This window comes from Geotrypetes seraphini, chromosome 6, assembly GCF_902459505.1.
Source record: "Geotrypetes seraphini chromosome 6, aGeoSer1.1, whole genome shotgun sequence".
NCBI classification, from domain to species: domain Eukaryota; kingdom Metazoa; phylum Chordata; class Amphibia; order Gymnophiona; family Dermophiidae; genus Geotrypetes; species Geotrypetes seraphini.
In genome coordinates this window covers 173,113,610-173,137,985 of record NC_047089.1, presented here as the reverse complement: position 1 = coordinate 173,137,985, position 24,376 = coordinate 173,113,610, and the positions used below count along the sequence as shown (strand labels likewise).

At 42.8% G+C, this 24,376-nt stretch overlaps 1 protein-coding gene across 3 annotated transcripts in view; it reads left to right on the top strand.

The window, feature by feature from the left end:
* The first annotated feature begins 1,140 nt into the window (after positions 1-1,140).
* Positions 1,141-24,376, top strand: part of SHROOM2 (shroom family member 2) — a 290,675-nt gene continuing 267,439 nt past the window's right edge. Inside the window, exon 1 of one of the 3 annotated variants that reach the window (XM_033948357.1) lies at positions 1,141-1,819. In XM_033948357.1, coding sequence (XP_033804248.1) covers positions 1,646-1,819 — 174 coding nt within the window. In that variant the 5' untranslated portion in view covers positions 1,141-1,645. The remainder of the gene's footprint in view (positions 1,820-24,376) is intronic. The other 2 variants (XM_033948356.1, XM_033948358.1) reach the window with 2 other exon arrangements.

Below are 24,376 nucleotides of genomic sequence, written 5' to 3'. Positions count from 1 at the left end.
CTTCCTTTTTACTGGCAAATTCAATTTAAGTGTGTCAATGTAATTTTTAAAATTTTACATGGAATTTTTTCGCCTTTATTACCTCTATCATTTAACTCTCTTCGGTTTCATACTACCAGGAATACACATATATTTAAATTGCTCTTCCCTTCTGTTAAAGGGATTAAAACCCTAGGTAAATTCTCACATTCCTTATCCTATTCCTTAGTAAAAATTTGGAACGATCTTCCCTCGATTATCAGAACGTCATTATCTCTATCACTTTTTAGGAAAAATCTGAAAACTTATCTCTTTCAGAGATTCTTAACTGAGGAGTGATCTAATTTATTGAAAATTTTTCTATTACCTTTATTATTGTTTTATATTATATTCTTTTAAACTTCATTAACCGGCTCGAGTCCTTGCTGGAATGATCTGTATATAAGATGGAAATTAGATTAGATATAAATTTAAATTAAAACTAATTTATGCTAATAATTAAGAAGTCAAATATCAGTGCTAACTGGCTTGCCATTCAATTAATTAAGTTGCATGCAAATCAAAGTGCCATGTAGAAAATTCACACTTTTCTTTCGAAGGCATACTCAGACTCATATTCAAATTGTGGGAAGTCTCGTAAGGTCTGCAGCAATACCAGAATTCAATGCCAGTACCATATCTGCCTACCAGCATTGAAGACTCAAAGGCCAAAGATATACCACCCTTTTAGGTGGTTGTCTTTGGCCAAGGAACATAGCCAGCGAGTTGCTGAATATTGGTGTCGACCAGCTATGTCAAGGGCCATAGGCAGGCATGCTCACCCTTCAGGAAAGATATTCGTTTAAAAAATAAATGACTGCCCATCCCTAAGCTCCAGAGCGGTCAAGTTCTCTAGCTCCAGAGGGGAGACTTTTTTTGACCACGCTTGATTATTAACCTACATCCCAAGGCAGAGCATTAGCGAATCTTCCCCTAAGAAAGGTAAATTCATGTTTGCTGATTCCACTCATTGAGCAGGTCCCAGAGTGCAACCGGATGGGCTTGTCAGAAATCCAGGACTGGCTTCCCACGTGCCTCCTGGAATCGGGCAAACTCGGCAACTTTGCTGCCCCAGAAACAAAAGGAGCGGGATATGAAGCGAGTGACTTCCGCAGCCGGGCAAAGAGGAAAACGTTGCCAGCTTTCGCCTCGCACCTACACCCTCAAAGCCCTGACCGCGACCAAACCACCGGGCAGAGGGGGGAGGAGGAGAAGCCCCTCCCCCACCTGGAGTCAGTCTCTTTGGGAAATAAGACACCGCCCCGAAGAAGGAGAAAGGAAAGCGGCTGGCGAGGTGTCACTCCCGTTCCCTGGAGCCTTCCTTCCTTCGAATCATTTTATTTACGGGCCTCCTTTACGTTTTTAAGGTCGTGCCCTCGGCAGCCGCGGGGTTCCGTCGCTTCCCTGCCTCCGTCTCGCCCGGATCGTGGCCCGGTGGTGTGCATTTGTTAGGAGGAGGAGGGGGGGCGGTGCACGGCCGGTGTAAGCAAGTGGCTGGACTGTTCCAAGCAGCACCTTCTCCGGGGGATCCACCTTAAGAGCGGTGCCCGCAGGGATCGGCCCGGGATCGGGGCCGGCCGCCGATCTTAGCATGCGGGTCCTCGGATCGGACTGAAGGCTACGGATCATGGAGCGTGTGGAGACCCGAGCGGGTCAGCAGAGGTTCCCGGACTCGGCGCAGCTCCCGGGGAGGGGGGCCGACGGCTGGAAGCTGGTGCAAGTGTTGCTGAGTGGAGGAGCTCCCTGGGGGTTCACCCTCAAAGGGGGCAGGGAGCATGGGGAGTCCCTCATTATCAGTAAGGTAAGAAGAGTACTTTGGGTGCTAGTTGGGGGGGGGGGGGGGGAACTGTTAACCTTGTTACCGTGTTAGTCGACTTGGGTATTTGGATTGCTTGACCCTTACTCACTGAACTGTCGCCTACTTCCTCAGTTCTTTAAAGCATGACGTTGCTATAACTAAAGGTTTCCAATCTTCTGGTTATTTGACTAACTTTTGGTGTGCAGATTGAAGGGATGTGCTCCTATGTCCAGGCTGAACAGCAGGTTAAAAAGAGGATTATTATAGAAAGAGAAAATGAAGGCAGATTAATAATGAAAGTGTAAACTCCAAAGGCTCTGTAAAAGGTGGAATTTGAATTTTTCATGCATGCAGAATAGGCTTGAGTGTAAGGTAACAGGTTGGCAACCCACTTTGCTGATTAACTCTTCCCCTTTACTGTATCCATGACATCCTGTTTGTCTGTCTTGACCGTTTAGTGTAAGCTCTTTCCAGCAGGGACAGCCTTCTTTTTTGTGACTCTGTAGAGCGCGGTGTATGTCCAGTAGCACTATAGAAATAATTCATAGCGGTAGTAGTAGTGTGAAGAGTTTCAGTCTTTGGGAAGCAGAGCTAAGACTGTGATGTCATAATGTCTCATTCCACCAATAAGAGCCAACCTCATCAGTGATGTCACAATGGCATGATTGTCCTGTACTCCCTCTGCCCTCCAATCCAGCCAGCTGATTAACCGTTCCCTTTAACTGTATCCATGACATCCTGTTTGTCTGTCTTGGCTGTTTTAAAATTGTAAACTCATTAGATTTGGGACTGTCTTCTCCTTTGTGACTCTGTACAGCGCTGCGTAAGTTTGGTAGCGCTATAGAAATAATTAATAGTAGAAGTAGATTTTAGATTTTATACTATTAAGAAAAATACCCGAAGCTCAGGTTGGTTCTCTTTCCCCTCAGTTAAAGCATGCCCTTATAAAAAAATCTTGGATAGGACCTTGGCATTCCAGGCAGCAGTAATGAATTCATGTTTGAACGCTCTTATCTCTCCATCCCTCACCTATTATCAGTTCCGGAAAGATCTTAAAACTTATCTATTCAAAAAATATGAAATACAAAATTGATTTTATTTTTAAAATTTATTAGGGTATTAAGTTTCCAATCAATTTATGACTACTCGTACAATCAACTGTATCTGTTGCCTAGTGCTTTTATTCTGAATTGTGTTTTCTTCTATTTTAATAATTGTTTTATGACTTTGTATTTCTATTGTAATGTAATGTAATTTATTTCTTATATACCGCTACATCCGTTAGGTTCTAAGCGGTTTACAGAAAATATACATTAAGATTAGAAATAATATCATTGTGTAAACCGCCATGAACTTATGGTTTATATAAATAAATTATTATTATTATTGGTAGTAGTAGATAAAGACCATGGGCTGGATTCAGTAAATGACACCCAAGATTCGCATTACTCGTATGCTATAATGAGTGCTCTGTGTCCTTTATAGAATAGGGTTAGAGCAGTGGTCTCAAACTCGCAGCCTGGGGGCCTCATGCGGCCCGCCAGGTAGTAGTTTGAGAACCTCAGTACGTTTATCATAATCACAAAAGTAAAATAAAAGTTTCTTGATCATATGTCTCTTTAGCTATAAATGACAATATTATTATTAAGACTTAGCCGAAAAGAAAGATTTATAAATTATAAAGAGTTTTACCTCAAATTGTCATTTCTTTAAAAAGACATTAACTATTTTTTTTTCTGAGGCTCTCCAAGTACCTACAAATCCAAAATGTGGCCCTGCAAAGGATTTGAGTTTGAGACCACTGGGTTAGAGCAAATGTTCCTGCTCATCTTCGGATGTGAAGATTTGGGCCTCCTGAAACCTGGTGTGAATCATGTTGCGTAACCCCAGCATTCTGTAGCATTGCTCCCAGATTTTGGAATGCCCCTGCCCATGCACCTCCTATGGCAATGCCCCCTTTCAGTTTGCATGCAAAACATTTTGGGCTAGTGCACAAGTCCAAATGGAGCTGATTGTCATCAATAATTGTTAATGGCTTGCTAACTAACTAGTTTGTGTGTCGATCTCTGATCGGCACCTAAATTTGGGTGCCATATATAGAATATGGTGGTATATGTGCTCATAAATTTTGCTAGTGCACTCTGTAATGCTACAGTCCAAACTCCATCCTTTTTATTTGAAAAATTTTTTTAAGTTAGATGTTCAAACATGTAACTTTTAAGATTGGCCAGTTTTTCATGTCATGGGTCCATAGGCATTCTTAACATTTTGGATCTGCTATTTCAGTCACCTTTTTCCCCGAGGTGGTCACATATGGCCCATCCAGTCTGCCCACCCTTGCCATCTACTCTCTTCTTCTCCTTTAGACATCCAAGCTTTCTTGAATTCAGATACAGTCTTTATTTCTATCACCTTCCAGCACTCCCTATCTTTTCCATGAGGAAGTATTTCCTTGGATAACTCCTGAATCTATCCTCCTTCACCTTTATCCTATGCTCCCTCATCCCAGAACTTCCTTTCATTTGGAAGATATTCACTTCCAATGCATTTATGCCTCAGAGGAATTCTATCATACCTCCCTTCTCTGTCAAAGTACACAGTAAGATCTTTTTTATCTATCTCCATATGCTTTTTATGGAAGTTGCTGCCCTCTGTATCGACTCCATTCAGCTTATTATTTTCAAAAGGTTTGCACTACAGTAGTTCTCAAAATAACTTATCTGGCATTGAAAATATTCCTGTTTTCTCAGGCACATAAAAATTGTTAGTACTGTCCAACACTGGAACAAATTTCTTTAGAGAAATGTTCTAAGATAACTTAAACTTGCTGCTTACATTTTCTCTTCTCTTACAGACCATCTTTTCTTAAACCATCCTTGTATAAACAATGCCCTTAGGCAAGACATCTGTTATGTCTATGCTAAACTAGCTCAATTCCTGTGGAACATATGTGTTAGATCAGTGGTCTCAAACTCAAACCCTTTGCAGGGCCACATTTTGGATTTGTAGGCACTTGGAGGGCCTCAGAAAAATAGTTAATGTTTTTTTAAAGAAATAACAATTTTGGGCATGAGAGAAGAGACAAGGAAGCTCCTCCCTCTCTGGTTATTCTAGTCCTCTAAATTTCCTCTTCATCCTTCCCTCCTCTGGAATTCCTTTCTACCCTAACTCCTGTTAACCGTGTCGAGCTTTGCGAATGTAGAGATGATGCGGTATACAAACCTAAGGTTTAGTTTAGTTTAGTTTATCCATGCAAATGTGTTATTAAGTTTAGGGGTCTGAAATATGTGTTCTTTACACCAGATCATCTACGTTCCTTTTTAGATCTCAAGGGTTTATCTAGTGGAGGGAGTGTAGCTTAAAGGAATTGCCGGGTTGTAGCGTTTTAAGTCTTTACCTTTTTTGTATTATTGTAATATTACTCCCTATAATATCTCTATTTTTGTTTTTTCCTCCTCCTAATTGAGGTCTAAGGAAGAGTTAAGTTTCATAATAATATTTATTTTAAATATTGTAATGTTTAATGATGTTTTTCTTCTGGAACATGATTCTGAATTTCTAAACCAAGTAGATATACTTGTAAAGTATGTTAAATTCAATAAAAATTAAAAGATAAAAAAAAAGAAAAGATAAAAAAAAGAAAAGAAATTTTGCATGAGGTAAAACTCTATAAATATTTCCTTTGGGCTTTCCTTTGTAATCTATAGCTAAAGAGACGTATCAAGAAATTGTTTTATTTTACTTTTGTGATTATGATAAATATACCGAGGGCCTCAAAATAGTACCTGGCGAGCCGCGAGTTTGAGACCACTGTGTTAGATTATACGTCAAATTATCTGTCACGTGTGTGTCTTGTCTGTGCTAAGCCAGTTCAATCCCTATAGAACAGGGATCTCAAAGTCCCTCCTTGAGGGCCGCAATCCAGTCGGGTTTTCAGGATTTCCCCAATGGATATGCATGAGATCTATGTGCATGCACTGCTTTCAATGCATATTCATTGGGGAAATCCTGAAAACCCGACCGGATTGCGGCCCTCAAGGAGGGACTTTGAGATCCCTGATATAGAACTTATGTGTTAGATTTCTCAAACTCCACACCTTGATGGCAAAGTTGTGACATCACACACTGTTGAGCGGCAACCCTGTGTACTGTTATTATAACCCTGTGAGTGTTAACTGTAACTCTATGTTATGTAATATTGTAACACTGTGAATATGAATTTGTAACTCCTTCTGAGCTCCCTTGGGGGAACGGTATAGAAATTGAATAAATAATAAATAAATATAGTTGGATGACACCCTGGGATAAAACATATTTTCAAATCCATACTTCATTGATCAAGCCGGATTGACCCACGGCACCTTCCGGAAAGAAATTAAGACCGCTCTGTTCAATAGATTTATTTCCTAGCCAGACATCTCCCCTTTTTAAGACCTTACTCGTCATGCTGACACTACGCACCTTCTCTAATGTTTTTCTGTTTTTTCACAGTTAACTCGGTGTCTTCCTTACCTGTCTGTATTCTGTAATTCTCTGTTTCCCCAGTTGTTTCGATGTAACTTGTTAAGACTATTTCTGTAACCACTTGTACCCCTGTAATCACTGTCTGTTCAGTGACTTTTCCCTAATTTTCACCCTGTAATTCGCAGATTGTACAGCCCTCTTCACTGTGAACCGCCTAGAAGTCGCAAGATTATGGCGGTATAGAAAAATAAGATTATTATTATTATTATTACTCCTTCAAAGATGTCAGAGGTTGAGGCTTAATATAGAAATTTTTCAAACAGACATTGACAGAAGACAATGAGGCAATATTGTTGTGCCCTAAAATTGGCCCTGAAACAGTGGACAAACTAGAGGTCCACGAAACGCCGGCCGCGTCGGCTCCAGTTCCAGCTCCGAGAGCAGGGAACAGCTCCGGACCTGGTTCCAGCAGTTTGTGATGGCACACAGTAAATGAAATCTATGATTGAAAACTGAACAACTACAAACACTAAAGAAAAGTAAACCTCTGTGAGTTTTTTCAAACTGTGAAGTGGTCTGTCTTCAGAGCTCCAGTGTGGAATATATTAATCACAAGCTACAATTAAGAAAAAAAGATAAAAAAGGTTAAAAATAGTTAGAGTTTATAAGTTGAAGACTAATAGTAAAAATGCACTAAGCAGATTTTTGGCCAGTGATTTATAGTATGGAGTATACATTTGGACTATATCTACGCTGAGGCCTTTTCCTGCACAAACAGTGTGCTTAAAAAATGCTTATAAAATGCTCAACACATGACTAATCAACTGGTTTAAGATGAGTATAAGAATGAGTGACAGAATATAGATCATTTCATATGAGTGGAGTATTGATTCTTATTGTATACTGACTACTAATGCCACTCAGTTATAATTTTTTGAAGCTTTGTTTTCTGAAGTAGGCCATGAAAACTGTAAGTCTTTTTATAGCTATTCTACATGCTGTTTTAGGTTCTTTAATTTGTTATTTTTCAATTTGTATTTTGTGTTTCTCATTTATTCATTACTTTTTACTTTAACTTTTTATTTTAGGGCTGCATTGTGATTAAAATTTGTAATCGTGATTAATTGTATGATTACAGATTAGGCTCCTTTTTAAGGGCTCCTCTTTTACAAAGCTGCACTAGCGATTCTGGTGTGGGAAATGCAACAGAGTCCATCCAGTTCCTATGGGTTTCATCGCATTTGCCACACCAGAATTGCCTAGAGCAGTGTTCCGCAAACGTTTTGACGCCATGGCACACTAAACCTGTTGCTGAGGCCAGAAGACATCCGGAAGTGTGCAGACATTGATGTGATGATGTCAGGTGCATGTGTGATGTCATCACATCGATGCCTGTGCTTGCACGGATGCCCTCTGGTCGCGACCCTGAACCCATCACTTTGCTGGTGGGGGATCCAGAAGGAGGGGAGGGGAGAGGAGGAGAGACGCCAGAGAGGAGAAGAGTCGTTGGCGCTGGCTGACTGCCTACAGGATATGCCTCTCGCCACAAAAAGCATGTCCTCCAAACAGTCAGCCAACACCTCTCCTCTTTACCAGCATCTCATTGGGGTACACCTGGAATCTGCTGCAGCATACTAGTGTGCCAAGGCGCACAGTTTGCGATACACTGGCCTAGAGTCAAAGGCAGCTGCAGTGTGGGAGGAAAATACAGTGGAACCTTGGTTTACGAGCATAATTTGTTCCAGAAGCATGCTCGTAAATCAAGTTACTCGTATATCACAGCGCGTTTCCCCATAGGAATGAATGGAAACTTGCTTTGATTCGTTCTACCTTCTCCTCCCCCGCCCCTCCCTGAGGCTACCGGCGCTGCTCCATCACTCCCTCCCCCCCCCGCTCTAACCGGCATCGCACCCCCTGAACCGGCATCACCCCCCCCTCGTTCTCGGAGAGAACGAGAGCCAGAAGGCCTTGAGCATGCGCAGATGCTCAAGGCCCAGCCCAGGCAAGAGGCGGGAGATTTCTTTCAGTGGCACAACCGGCAGATGGGGTAAGGAGCATATTTGGGAGGAAAGGTGGGCGGATGCCGCTTTTAGCATGGGGGTGTGATGCGGTTCTCACAGGGGGGGGGGGTGTTCGCTGGGGGTGGGGGGGTGATGCCGGTTCGGGGGGTGCGATGCCGGTTAGAGCGGGGAGGGGGAGGCGCTCGTGTAGCGGAACATGATCGGTTTGCGAGACAAAAGTTTACTAAGTGTTTTGCTCGTCTTGCAAAACACTTGCAAACTGGGTTACTCGCAAACCGAGGTTCCACTGTAAAAATAGAGATACAATCACCCCCAAGCCCCACTCTTACATATACAGAAGTACTTTGCCCCGTATACTATACTTTTCCTCTTGGTGTTTTGCAACCCAAGTGCATGACCCTGCATTTTTTCAATATTAAATCTTAGTTGCCTTTAATCATGTCATTAATTGAGATTAAAATTTTAATTGACATTCAGCCCTAATTAGCACCAGTTAACACCAATTATAGCCAATAATTGATGCCAATTAGCTAATTATTAAATTCAGTTACACGTGCAGCTGACATTATTCTATAACCTTGTGTGTTAAGCATAAAATTGGGTGTACAGATCTATACAAGAAGTAAGGGACAGTGTGCCACACTGAGAGAAAAATACTTTTATAACAAGAGAGCAGTGACCTACACACAGATTACCCATCATGCCTTTCGTCTGTTTTAGGATGTATATAGTGCCACAATCAAATGTGTTCAATGATTGATTGTTTACTTTTAGCTTCTGTGATTTTCTTTAAACTTTATTTAAAACTGCAGATACAAGACACAGATAACATACCACACAAGTAGAGATTTTCATAGTACAAGAGAACAGGTCTAAACAAATGATCAACCTCGAATGGGCCAAAAATTACTCAGTTCCCCCCCTTCTGATTTTGACAAGTCCAATTACTAGTTCACACTGCGTCATATTCTCTTTCTTTGGCTAGTGGTGAATTCCAGTTGTTCAATTTCCACCCATTTGAGCTTCCAAAGCAAAAATTCTGGAGTTTGCTTCTGTTGTTGTGCTATTGTAAGTTGAGCTGCATGTAAGCAATGTAAACCTACAGATCTTTGGTTTTTAGTGCCTCTGTTTTAAACTTTTAGCCGCAGCATTTCCATAAGGCTTCGTGTTGTATTTTTGCCCTGACTTGCTTGTAGTGGTTTATACCAACATCTGGTGGTCAGGAGTGCCCGTAAAAGAACCACAGAAGCCAATAAATGATTGTGTTGAACTGAAATGTTTTTATATAGGGGGTATGTAGGCCAAAATGTTTACCACTCCTTGGACACAATCAAGGAGTTCGATCAATATTGGGGGTGATGTGATGGGAAACTTCTCTTCTTATTCTGGCAGGGGTTGGATCCCACTGGCATAGTGCACATTTAGGATGGGAGCATTAACAGGACATGGTGTGGACAGATAAATGGCTTATTCTATATCATTTTGGGATTTTATTAGCTTTCTTTTCTGAATGATGGTCAGGCATTGCACAGTATTGTTTGAATTCACATACAGCAGTGGTGCCCAACATGTGGCCCCCAAAAATCCTCCATTGCAGCCCTCAAACATTTGGCTGAAATGATCTTCAAATCCTGTAAATGTGTTCATTTCAATCTTGCCCAGATATAATAACCGCAAACAGTCTCTTAAGTGTGTTACTCGGGTGTCTCATTTATGGAATTTGGTACTGTTGACAATCCAAAATAAAGTGAGATTTTAAAATATATCTTTGAAATGTTGTAGATTCGGTAATAATTTTTACTGTCTAATACCCAGCCTGAACAAGCAGGTCAAGGCGGTTTGGAGATTTTTCGTATTCACACTGTGGCCCTTTATGTGAAAAAGATCTTTTGTGAACCAGCATCAGATGCCTACTTGAACTAAAGGAGAGATGCTCAAAAGCTTGCCATCTCTTTTTGGGCAAAATTTTCTGGCAAATCTGGAGCTGCGGTAGCTGTTTGTGTGTCTGTTGTGTGAGTGTATATCCCGTGACTATGGTCAGAATCCAGCTCACAAAACACACACACACACACAAAACACACACACATACACAAAACACACACACACACACACTATATTGTGACTGAAACAAGAAAAAACACCTGAGAAAGATAAATTGCTCCGGAGCTTCTACAATCGGATATCGTATTGGGCCTGTGCAGAAGAGCTGTGCTTACCACTTAGCATTTGTGCGCAGCCACCAGGCACAGTTCTCCCCCTTTTACCGAGCAACTCAGCACAAATAGTGTGCATATGATTTGCTTGCTGTTTGTGCTGGACATGCCCCAAAAACCCAGAATCACTCCCAACCTGGTATTTTTTTACCTGATTGCCGGAGCTTTGTTCAACTTGCCCTAAATGTCGGTGAAGACTTTGTCCATTGTTCTGCTGTAGGGAACCAGGAGTACAAGTGATGAAAGAACAAAAGCTAGGTGACTAGATGACTGACTGGTGGTATCGAGTCATTGTTTTACCTCACTTGCCTTCAGGCCACTCAGTTGGTTCCTTGTTAGCATGGGTGTATTTTGTCCGTCCTTCTATCAAGGTGCTCTGCATCATGATGCAAGTGAGTTCCCAGTCGGTTCTTCATAGCTTCTATACATTGTGCTGTTGGGGATTGACTTGTATTCATGTCTTTGGAAAACTGCTTAAGGTAATCGGGAAGATACACCAACTGTAAGAATTTCTTCATGACAATGTGCAGAAGGGATTTTCTCTTAAAATTGCTTTCCTTATCCTGAAAGTCAAATTGTGTGGTTGGCAAATAATGTTGACACTCTCTTTTCTGGTATAAGTTGTGGTGTAGGTTTAAGGTTTCATAGTACAGTCCGTTCTTGTTATTCGTGTATTTCCAATGCATGTTTTTCACATATTTGTGGGTGCATCTATTGTGACCAATATTCCCCATTTATGCTGCTGTGTATATGTATTTACAGACCTGATCTAAAAATCCTTCTAGCTTCCTTTGCTTTCATTTCAAATTTCCAATATGGCCTCCAAGGGCCAGATTCTGTATAGGATGCCCGGTCTCAGAAGCAGCCTAAGTGGCTTCTGAGAATCTCACTCAGGTGTCCCATATAGAATCATGGCTGTCCTCATGGACAGACGCCTAAGCCCGCCTAACACCATGATTCTCTGTGTCACAGGCACCAGTTAGAGAATTGGGTTGCCGCTGAGTTGTGTCTAATTTACCAGTTAACTTAGGTGTGTAACTTCCAGTATTCTATAACCTACTTGTTCAATTTCTCACACTTAGCTCACAAATGTGCACGCAGAATTATAGAGTTAGTGTTATTTTGCTGCACAGTCCCTCATGAGCTTTGGAATGAACTAAATTACCTTCTTTTCAGAGAGAAGGTTTACAGCTTGGCTTGTCAAATACCACCTCAAATTCCAAACAGACATGATCTAAACAGGTGTACGCAAAGGCATGTATTTGGAGGAGAGGGGTCCAAACTAAAACCTTTTGCTTTTAGTCTCTCTTCATTTTAATGGTTTTTTTTTCTTTTTTTCCATTTTATTTAGGCTTTTTGTTTTGTTTTCGTTTTGGGGGCGATTTTGATCAGTAATGCATACTATTGACTACCACACGGGAAAAGAATGACATTTCTGGGTTTTCTTTCTTTCTTTTTCTTGTCATCTAAACCCAAAATGACACGGGAATAGCAGTAACATTTCCCATATTTCAAACAATGCACATCCATATTTACTGTTGTGGATGCATGATCCATGCAGTGCTCCAAGCCTACTGTTACGCTGTCACACCAGGCCCAATTTATAATGTATTATAGGAGTGTCGTTATTTTTGAATAGATACATTTTTATTGTAATCTGCTTTGATGCCCAAAGAAAACAGGGAGCAATTGAAAATTAATAATACATAGAATAGGGTAACTACCTCTCCCAAGTCAACTGAAACAGGTTGGTTCAAGCCCGATGTTGCTGCATTGCATGCAGGGAAATGTAGTCCTGCTATATCTTAAGGAAGTTGGAATTGCAGCTCTGAACGTTCAGAAGAACAAAACCAAGTCCATATCAGCTGTATAGATTCAGGTAGATGAGATGGCAACTGCAGCTCTAAACCAGACATGCTTCTACATAGAGATTGCTGTGTGCTTTGTGCTGTTATTGGATTTTTATTTTTTGGGGGCCTGGTAGCTGCCTTTTTTTTTTTTTTTTTTTTTTTTTACCTCTTATACTTCCAGTTCCATGAAATCATTTACTATCAGCCTTCATTCCCAGCTGCCTAGGATATCTGCCTGTATTTTTATATCTCACACCCTCCTCAGACGGGTCTAGGGGAATTCAGCATGGCCCTTTCATTGCAACTGTTTCAGTGTGCCCCAGTTCAACAGGGCCATTTCATCACTGGAGAGCGTTTACCTTGTTGAATCTGCCATTCCATTGGACAAATATTATTGTGAAAGAGGGGGCATATCAAAGAAGGCTTGCCCCCACACTGGTGCTTAAGTCCCAATTAGACAGTTGAAAGAAGGCTTCCTGGGCAGGCATCTTCCCCCCCCCCTCACTTAGACACACAATGGTGCTTCATGCCCAATTGGATTGATGATCCCCTCACCCCCTTCCACTGGTGCTTCAGGCCCAACTGCTTCAAGGTTTGAAAGAGGGAGGCGGCGGCAATGCCCCCATCATCCTCCAATGGCGCTTCAATAAAGTTATTTGAAGGCTCCCACTGTGGCCAGAAGTACTCCTCTCGCCCCCCCCCTACTAGTGCTTCAATAAAATTATCTGAGGCAGCATGGGGACAGCATCTGTCGGACTCCTCAGCTCTTCAGGGATCAGCGCAATGAGGTCAACTCAAGATAGCATCTGTCGGACTCCTCAGCTTTTCAGGGTTCAGCGCAATGAGGTCAACTCAAGATAGCATCTGTCGGACTCTTCAGCTCTTCAGGGATCAGCGCAATGAGGTCAACTCAACATAGCATCTGTCGGATTCTTCAGCTCTTCAGGGATCAGCGCAATGAGGTCAACTCAAGATAGTCTGTCAGACTCCTCATGAGACACTCGTTCAGGTGAACTGAGTGGAAGCAGACTCAGCTTATGATTAAATGTCCCACTCAACTGGCCCATTCCCCCTCAGACTGGGTTTATAGTCCACAGCTGGCTTGCGGTTGTATCCCCTGAGCCTGGCTGTTAAGTGTTGCTGTTGAGGACTGGCTGACCCTTTCTGTTGATGCTGTGAATGATGTACCTCGGGTTGGCCTGGGGGTAGAATACAGCATTTAAAAGTATTGAATTAACTAGTAGCCCTCTTGGTTGCATGTTCTGCAATTAGATCTTTTGCATTGTGTTTGTACACATGGGACTAGATTCTATATATGGTGCCAGAAAAACATGCTTAGCGCTATTCTATAAACCCTGTCTAAAGTTAGGCACAGTTTATAGAATACGTATAGTGTCTAGACTGCACCTACAATTTAGGTGCAACTATTTACACCAGCTAAAGCCTAGTGTAAATGTTGGCGCCTAAATTCTATGCGGATCGGACGTATTTTATAACAATGCGTGTAATTTTTAGGAACCCCCCCTTATGAGATTAGCACATTAGAATTTATGTGTACCACTTTATAGTATACACTTAGATTAGAAAGCTGTGTGCATAAATTTGAATTATTGTTGATAACTCCGTGTTAGTTATCAATTATTGGCGCTGATGGGCATGTTAAAAAGTAAGTTGCGCATATGCAATTTGGCTGCTTAGGGGATAATTTTATAAAGTGGCGCTACAAAGGAGCACATTTAACACCAGTTCTATAATGGCATTAAGGTGTGCCTTACATAGCGCAAAGCTGCTTTTGTGCACCAAAACGGAGGTGTGGCATCTTACACCCAGTTAGTAGTAGGCATAAGCTGGCATGCCTAAGTGCACCCTGTAATGGGCACATCTGATACTATTCTATAAAGGGGTGCGCATATACCTATAACACACTGGTACAACCCTTATTATTTTGAGCCCCATGCATCTAACATGCAGGTCGCATTCACCTGTAAATGCATCTGTTCTACATTTTAGGCAACCTTCAGGTGTTCTCTTGAGTTCAGACGGCATGGAAGCTTTTTTATTTATATTTTTGATATACCACTTATATTCTAAGCAGTTTACATCAGGCACTCTTGGATAGTTCCCCTTTCTGTCCCAGTGGGCTTACAATCTTACTATGGTAGCTGGGACAATGGAGAGTTGAATGACTTGCCCAGGGTCACAGGGAGCAGTGCTGAGATCAAACTTGCAACCTCAAGGTGTTGAGGTGGCAGCTCTAACCACTCTAACCAAAAAGACTGACTGTGCACCCTCAGGCTGTAAACCATGTTGATGCTCTACAGTGGGCAGTATAGAAAATTTCTAATAGAAACATGACGGCAGATAAAGGCCAAATGGCCTATCTAGTCTGCCCATCCACAATAACCATTATCTCTTTCTCTCTCTGAGAGATCCACATGCCTATCCCAGGCCCTCTTGAATTCAGACAGTCTCTGAACATAAGAATTGCCGCTGCTATATCAGACCAGTGGTCCATCGTGCCCAGCAGTCCGCTCACGCGGCGGCCCCCAGGTCAAGTTCTCTAAATGAGTCCAGCCTCACCTGCGTATGTTCTAGTTTAGCAGGAACTTGTCCAACTTTGTCTTCAATCCCTGGAGGGTGTTTTCCCCTATTACAGACTCTCTCGGTGAAGAAGAACTTCCTTAGGTTTGTACGGAATCTATCCCTTTTCAACTTTAGAGAGTGCCCTCTCGTTCTCCCTACCTTGGAGAGGGTGAACGATCTGTCCCCTCTTTTCAAGGGAGAAGAGGCCCAGTTTCTCCAGCCTCTCACTGTATGTCAACTCCTCCAGCCCCTTAACCATTTTAGTCGTTCTTCTCTGGACCCTTTAAAGTAGTACCGTTTCCTTCAAGTATGATGATCAGTGCTGGATGCAGTACTCTAGGTGAGGGCGCACCATGGCCTGGTACAGCGGCATGATAACCTTCTCCGATCTGTTCATGATCCCCTTCTTTATCATTCCTAGCATTCTGTTCGCCCTTTTCACCGCCACTGGAAAGCTAAACACAGAGAAAACTACATTCTTTTTAGCTACGGCTTCCTACTCTCTGATTAATTCCATAACTTTAAGAGGTATCAATTATACCTACAACTATCAGAAGTTGGGAGTGCACCTAGACAGACAAATGTCCATTTCTGCTCATCAGCCTAGTCATTCGAAAAGGATTCTGCGTGCTCTGGAAGCTCAAATCAATAAGGAAATGTTTTGACTAAGCATCCTCCTAGTCCAATCATTAGTTTCCAATAAACATAAGCATTCTATTGAATAATTTTTTTTAACCTGCTATTGTAGCTGTGAGTTACAGTGACTTTATTGTTGGATAATTTCTTCTGCCTCTGCTTAGCATATCATGCAATCCCCAATTGTTAGGTAACTTCTAATGAAGCTTGTGGATGGATGCAATGCCTTAAGTATCTAATCTAATCTAATGTTTGATTTTTGGGTTGCCCTGTGCCTGTCTAGGTTCAAGGCGACTTACAAATCAAGAAGTTTACATTACGTTTAGGAGTTACAACAATGAAATATAAAGTAAACAGTATACTATATACCTAGATCAGTGGTCTCAAACTCAACCCCTTTGCAGGGCCACATTTTGGATTTGTAGGTACTGGGAGGGCCGCAGTAAAAAAAAGTTAATGTCTTATTAAAGAAATGACAATTTTTTACGAGGTAAAACTCTTTATAGTTTATAAGCCTCCCCTCCCCCCCCCCCCCGAAGGCCTGCATGTTCCCCCCTTCTTTGCAGCGTCCTCCAGCTTCCCCCCCTAGCCTCCCGGTCTTAGTTTCAGCTAATTACCGCAGCCTGCAGAGAGGATCGTCCGTGCTGTAGAATTCCTTGCAGGCTGCCACGACCTCCACAGCACGTTCCCTCTGCTGAGGTTCCGCCCCTCTTCTGATGTCAGGGGCAGGATCACGGCAGAGGGAACGTGCTGCTGAGGACAACAGCAGCCTGCAGGGATTGCTCTCTGCAGGCTGTGATAATTATCTGAAGGTAAGAGCAGGAGGCCAGGGGTAAGCCGGAGGACACTGCAAAGAGCGGGCAGCACTAGTACAGACCGCGGGCCGCAAAATAGTATCTGGCGGGCCGCATGTGGTCCCCGGGCCGCGAGTTTGAGACCACTGACCTAGATGGACCTGTAATATATATTTTTTTTAAAGTCTTTATTCATTTTTAAAACTTTCAATAAGGACCTGTAAATCTAATGTGAGGGAATTTCTGAACTGCAGTGACTTAAGACAGGTCATAAAAATCAGAATATTAAGTGATGCAGAAAGGCAAGTAAGTGGTAGAGCCACACTCTAATGTCTACATATGGTTTCTGCCACAATATTAGCAAGAAAATATTCCATGGCAATGGAAGAAGCTACTGGTAAGAAGCAAATTCAAAGTGCACTCTACCTGTGCAGGGATACTCTGCTGAACAGACACATACACACAAAGGTTTTGTGGTAAGGATGACTTCACGGTGTGCAAGCTTGAACAAAATGAAAAGTGCCAGAACACATCTGCGGTGAACTTTAAGACTCACAAAAATTTGTCGCACACAAAATTTTCAGAGACTAAAAATTGTGTGCTGAATAACATGTACAGATGTATAGACATGCGTGCATAGTACCATAACATAGTAGATGACGGCAGATAAAGACCCGAATGGTCCATCCAGTCTGCCCAACCTGATTCAATTTAAATTTTTTTAATTTAATGAAGCAGTTGTTACCTCCGTGCATCACCATTACTTCCATTTTGTCTTTTAAAGCTGCAGGCATATATGGTCGCAGAAAACAATAACCTGGTAGTAAATCCTAAAATGTGAAATTCTTGCTTTGCAAGTTAAAATTCCCTGTTTACTTCTGTGCCTTGTAGAAGAATAGCTAGTGGCCTTCATTAGCGTATATTTTAATGTGTTATGTATCCCATGTGTGCTGTGGTTAACCTCCCTTCTGCATCGTGCAGCCAGTAAAGTATGTGCAGAATTTCTTTTGAACTGTGTGGTTCTGCTCACAGCCTTTTGCATTGGTCCCTGTTTCTCCAGGTTTCCTGGGGATAGGGGGAAGTTTTTTTATTTCACCTTTTTATCATAATGTATCAGTACTATGTACATGCTTAGAAATGGTGTCAGATCAACTTAAAAAAGAAAAAAAATCAACACCAGTATTAATTAAATCTTTAACTTACCATGTGGCAATAAATTTATCTAGCACACATCTTGACTCTTGGAGTAGATCTGAGTTTGATCATTTCAAGATTGATTTTTTTTTTTTTTTTTAAATAGAGGTTTGCATGGAGGTCAGATTCACTTTGGAAACCAGCATCTTGTTTCTTGGCTCACGTCCCCCTTTCTTGAAGGCCTAACCTGGACATGATTGTACTTTCCTTAGGAAGTGTCCAAGGGTGCGGCAGAGCTAGACAGCACCTAGTAAGTACTCCATGTACTTTTCTCTCTTTCGAGATCGGACAGTATAGCCTGTAATGGGGGAGGGGAAGGTGCTTTCTGACTCATTTAAATAGGTGCAGTGTAGTTCTGGTTGCATGAGAAATCTTTGGCTACCTCTCTGCCTCACTGTTGACCTAATCCTGATCTTTCATCGACGTTGAGGTTCTGTTAAATTTCAGTGAGAGCTCTCTCCCCCTCAGAATCTTATATTTATAAAAGTGTTGCTGCAATAAAGGTTTTGATTGCTAAGGTTCTGCAGGTCTCTGCTAGTGCAGAATATTTTTTTGTATAAAAGATTCCTGTTGCTAGTTTGGACTTGGTTCAGATGGAACCTCCCTGTTCTGGGGCTGCAGTGCCAGACAGCATACAACTTGCATCAGTCCTTTTCAAACCTCACCAACTGAGCACAATACAAATGAAATGTATAAAAAGAGGAAAACGCTAAGAAGAGTCCCCCTGCTAACACCGTGAATGTGTGTTGTTAACTGCAAGCCCTCGCTGTATAGAGTGGGCCCTGCATAGGGCTTGGCCAAGAGCTTTCGGTGCCCACGTAGGTAAACCTTAATCCGTGTTCTCATTTGTGGCTCAGCCAATCACAACCCCTTTTCACCCAATACTCCTCTTCCCCCTTTTGGCCTATTGTGGCTTACAGGGAGCCTTCCTCCGTTGAGGGTCTTTGGCTGCTCTACTGTTGAGTGGCGCTTGCGGCTGGCCTGTAATCATATATATAGCCGTACAGCTGCTTCTGCTTGGTGGCTTGTTTGTGATAAGACAGGATATAATCTTTTCCTGTAAAGGGTGGTAGTGGGGTGCTCAAGAAAGACCACCACTCAGTGGGTGCTTGAGAGGCACAGGCAGCTGACGGTGGCAATTATGCTCTGAAACGTGATTCAGTCGCATTAGAGTTCGTGGACCGAGGATCGGCTCAGCAGTGCCGCCAGCTCTGCTTTGAGCTGCCCACTGTCTTTTTCCGCTGTCGTACAGTGCTGCCTCAAAATCATGCTGTCCCAGGCAGATGCTTAGTTAACCTAGTGCAATGGCCGGCCCTGGTCTTGTGAGAAATGATGTACATTAATGGTGTTGGTGTGCACTGTTTAGTACAAGACTCCTATATTTTGTTGTTGTTGTTTGGAACAAGACCTAAACTAAACTAAAACTTGGATTTGTAGACCGAGTCATCACCATAAAGGAGCTTGACTCGGATAACAGTAAATTTTTTTTTTTTTAAATTTTAAATAAATCTTTATTGATTTTTAAAACATATAAAAAGTGCAACAATTGATGGAGGTTAAGGGATCCAAGATGGCTGCTGCTAAGATGTGCTTAGAAGTACGCACCTTTCTGCTCAGATCTTCTCTTTGTTACTTCCTTCGTGGAGGCTTTTTACGATCCAATTCATGCACCATGCTGAAGAGGAGGGGCAAGATCACTTCTGGTGCCTCGCAGCGTTCTGCTGTGCCGACTCTCGGCAACATTGAAGATCTTTTGCGGCGGATGCAGGGAGTTACACTCCCGTTGTCTGGAGCTGGCCCGCTGAGGGCACCGGGGTTAAATGAGACCGACGCTGCACTTCCTGGGCCGGATACTACCTTGAGCCCAGACATACGAGCCCCACCCCCGCAGCCGCGAATCACTAGCTCTCCAGGGAGCGAGGTAACCCTGGAGCTGGGGGCGGTCCTTACTCCTGAGGCAGGTTACAACATGGTGGAGAGCGTGGAGGCAGAACTCCCTGAACAGGGGAACTCTGCAGAAGATTCAGAGGCTTTTTCAGCAAGCAGCAGTGGAACAAACCAGACAGAGCAAAGCCAAGGAACTTTTCTTCAGGGTGAGCATTTTTACACTCAACAAAAATTTCCTATATGGGAGAAGCCCACTCAGGTGACTCAGGAATCTCTATGGGACTTAGTGGCTAATTTTGCTAAAACTATTAGTCCCAATTTCCATTATATAGAGAACAAGTTGACTCAACACATGGAGCTTAAAGATGTAAAACAAGATCAGACAGCTTAAAAAACTTTAGTTCAAAAGCTTGACCAAGATGTTATAGCAGTGAAACAAATGCAAGAGGCCCTCGTTAAGGATAATGTTAATCTTAGAAAGAAGTTGGAAGTGCTTGAGAATGCTTCTGGAAATAATAATTTGAGACTTATTAACTTTCCAAGATTGACAATGGTAACACCTAGGGAAATGCATAGGAGATACTTGGTAGAAATTTTACAAGTTTCTGAAGAGACATTACCTCCATTCTCTCAAGTTTACTACCTCCCAAATAAAAATGGGCCTCACCTACAGAAAAAAACTGATCAAGCTAGCCGCGTTTAGCCGGGGGTAACCCGCCGAAACAGGGAATGAAAACTAGCAGTGGCTGCGGGGACGGGGACAAGGCCATTCACCGCCCCGTGGAGCAGTGAATGGTCTTGTCTCCGCAGTGAGGCATCAAGGATCGTGCGGACCCTGCAGCCCCCACCCGCCTGCCCAATCGATCCTAATGTTTAGCTAGCTCTCTCCCTTCTCCTCACCTTAGTTTGTAGGTTTTCTTTTTCGGCGACCCACATGCTATCAAAGAGCTGCGCACCCGCGGCTGCTCAATATTTGATCTTCTGCTCTGACGCAACCGGAAACAGGAAGTTGCAGCAGAGCAGAAGACTGAACACTGAGCAGCCGCGCGTGTGCGGCTCTTTGGGAAAGCGAGCAGGTCGCCGAAAAAGAAAGCCTGCAAACTAAGGTGAGGAGAAGGGAGAGAGCTGGCTAAACACTAGGATCGATTGGGCAGGCGGGTGGGGGCTGCGGGGACCGTGCGATTGCACGTGTTCCCGGCTCAAACTGGAAGGAGGGAGTGAAAGGGAAAAGGATTCTGGGCCAAGGGGATGAAGATGGAAAGAAAAACCCACAGCAGGAAAGAAAGGGAAGGACAGGCAGGTGAGCCAGATGCTAGAAGCAGGGGGGGGGAATAAAGAGGGAAAAAAGCTAGATGGGGTTGAAAAGAAGAGACACACTGGTATGGAAGAGGAAGATAGGGGAAATCTGGACACAGGAAGGTAACAGAAAGAGGAGAAATTATGTGCATGGGGCATAGGGACAGAGACATAAAGGGGACATGCCATGGGGATGGTATATGGACACGGGGTGGGAGGGGGGCAATGGCAGATACATAGGGGAGATATTAGAAATAGGAAAATAGGAGCACAGAAGCGAGATGGTTTGTGGGGATGGGATAGAGACCGAGCTCGCAGGCTCCAGTGGCTTGCAAAAAATTATATTGTAATGTGCCACGAAAATAAGAGGGAGGAAGGTAGATAGATAGGCCACGCGAGAGGAGCTGAAGGGTGGTAGAAAGGAACAGATGGTAAAGGAGGGAGGGAAGGATGGTGGTGGAAAGGAATAGAACAGACATTGAAGGAGGGTGGAGAGGAACAGACCCTAAAGGGAAATGTGGAAGACAGAGTGGGAAGAAGACAGATGCCAGACTATGGGGAGCGGAGGGAAGAAGATGGGTGCTAGACCAATTGGGGGGGGGGGGTGAAGGGAGAGGCACAGTAACAGCAAATGGAAGACGCAGAGAGAAGACACACAGTGGATGGAAGGAATTGAATGAGAAGATGTGGAAAGTAGAAACCAGACAACAAAGATAGAAAAAAAAATTCTATTTATTTATTTATTTTTTGCTTTAGGATAAAGTAGTATATTAGTTGTGTTGATAAAAATTTATAAACAAAGCCCTGCCAGCCGAACATCTCTTTCTCTAGTTCAGCAGCAGGAACTTTGATTTATAAGAAAGGAATAAGCTAAATATTACAGTACTAAGGCTTATATGGATGCAGCGGGAACGGTGACGGGGCGGTGAATGGGATGGCAGTGGCGGTGACGGGGCGGTGAAGGGAATGGCGGTGACGAGGCGGTGCAGAGGATGGTGGGACGGGGACAGATTTTTTTCCCCGTGTCATTCTCTAATTTATACCTTGAGAGAATTGTTCTGTCTAACCAACTTTCTGTACAAGTGTTTACTTGATCTGTAAATATGAAAACTTAAAAAAAAAAAAAAGTGCAACAATTATACATTCAGAAATATCATGACATGACATGTCATGCACATGACAGCACTTACATTCTTGCAAATAACTAAAACAAATTACCCTACCCCCCACCCCCACCTTTCCCTCCATCCCTACCTGGTTGTGTGTAAATCCAAGAGCTAAAGAATCAATCATTCTGTTGCTCAACAAATGACTCCAATGGACTCCAAATCACTTTGAAAGCCTTACCAAACAGGGATCAGTGGAGACGATGACCCAGCTGATTGCTTTCTGGAATGATGCAGGATGCATCTATGGAGGTGACCATGCTAATTGTATTGGTTACGCTGAGATTCTGCGAGCTCCACTTAAGGCTGCTGTGTGAGAGCGAAAAGCCTACTGCGTGTTTGTATGCAAATGGTTCTTAAAGTACTGCTAGGACTTCTGTATCCGCCCGCAGCAGTGCAATAAAGCAATTTGTCTTTTCATTAGAGACTGAAGGGATCACACAGTGTATCCCGTTTATGGTTTGGTGAAGCTGGGGGCGTAGGCTGAACTAAAAGTGGAGGAAAGCCGCCTCGGTTTTTATCCTTCCTAGGAGTGTCATCTGTGCAACAGGCACCAGTTTTTGCAGTGGAGAATTAATTGATATACTCATTTGCATAGCAGCCTCAAGAAAGCTGTACAGAATTAAACAACTATGCTGTACCCTACTTTAATATGCATTTTGAACACACCAGTACCTATGTGTGCATTCTGGATATACATAGTAACATAGTAGATGATGGCAGATAAAGACCCGAATGGTCCATCCAGTCTACCCAACCTGATTCATTTTAATTTTTTAATTTTTTTTAATTTTTTTCTTCTTAGCTATTTCTGGGCAAGAATGTAATGTAATTTATTTCTTATATACCGCTACATCCGTTAGGTTCTAAGCGGTTTACAGAAAATATACATTAAGATTAGAAATAAGAAAGGTACTTGAAAAATTCCCTTACTGTCCCGAAGGCTCACAATCTAACTAAAGTACAGTGGAATTGGAGGAGAAGCTAGGAGGTCTTGGAGAAGCGGATACCAAATCTGTCTGGGCCAACTTGGGAGTAATGAGAACCATGTGAGCCCTGCTGTTGTTGGCCTTGCGAAGAACTCTGGAAATGAGAGGAATCGGAGGAAAGGCATAAAGAAGTTGTTGGTTCCACGTAATGGAAAAAGCATCTCTTGCTGACTGTAGGAGCTGGTTGAAGAGAACAGAAATTGTGGCATTGTGCATTGTCCTGAGTAGCAAACAGATCTATTAATGGGGTTCTCCACAGATAGAAAGATGTTGACGTGTTTCCCGATTTAAATCCAAAGCTTTACCCGGTACTGTGCTTGGGATATGGTGTGATAATGCATTTTAGGGGTGCTGAGTAACTAGCAGAGTTTATAAAACATATGAGAATGATTTGTGGCTTTTTGCTGTCCAAAAGAGTTGCTGAATCCTGTGTTGCTGCCTTCTTAGAACAATGACTCCCAAACCTGCCCTGGGGGAACCTCAGCCAGTCAGGTTTTCAGGATAGCCGCAATAAATATGCACGAGAGAAATTTGCATACCAAGGTTGGTTGGGTTTTTTTGCGCATATGTGGAGAGAGAACTTCTTTCATGCATGTTTCACAAAAAAAAAAACAAACAAGCATGTACACGGCAGGATTGGCTGATGTGGTAGCGGTGACTCAGAAAAAAGAGCCATCAACTGTAGGCTTCGCAAGGAGGAATACTTAGTTTGCAGGTATTGGGGACCCCCACCAGCTCAGGGGTGAGAATGGGGCAAAAATTTGTAAAAAAAAGAAAAACCCCTCCCCCCCCTAATTTTGGCCTCTGAGGAAACAGGATACTGGGCTTGATGAACCTTCAATCTGTCCGAGTATGGCAATTCTTATGTCTGTCTACGCGCCTAATGTAAATCATTAGTGTTTCATAATCTAGGTGCATACTGTGCATAGTGTGCATGCTACGCTAACATTCTACTCAGGTGTGCATAGTAAGCGACCTGATGTTAAAATGCATACTGTTACATGGTTAGTATTCTAGAACATGTCATTTTACTCATAGGAATGATTTTATGCGATTACCGCCTTAATGGAGTCTCTTGCTGGAGAGTAATGTGAATAGAGACTTCCTTTTTACCGCTAGTTATTTGATCACTCGTACAGTTTTTGTGGGAACTGGGAAGTGAATATTTGTTTTTGAAATGCAGGTAACATATATACAAGGACTAATTCAAGCAGGTGCCCTAAATATTAGGGCAGTGTATCGCAAATTGTGTGCCACGGCAACTACCGTATTTTCACGCATATAACGCGCACGTTATACACGATTTTACAATCCGAGCATAACCATGTGCGTTATATGCGTGAGCGCATTGTACAATTTTTTTTTTTTACATAGTTCCCCCCCGACGTCCGATTCATCCCCCACCCCGAAGGACCGCTCGCACCCCCCGACGTCCGATTCATCCCCCAGCCCCCCCCCCCGCACGGA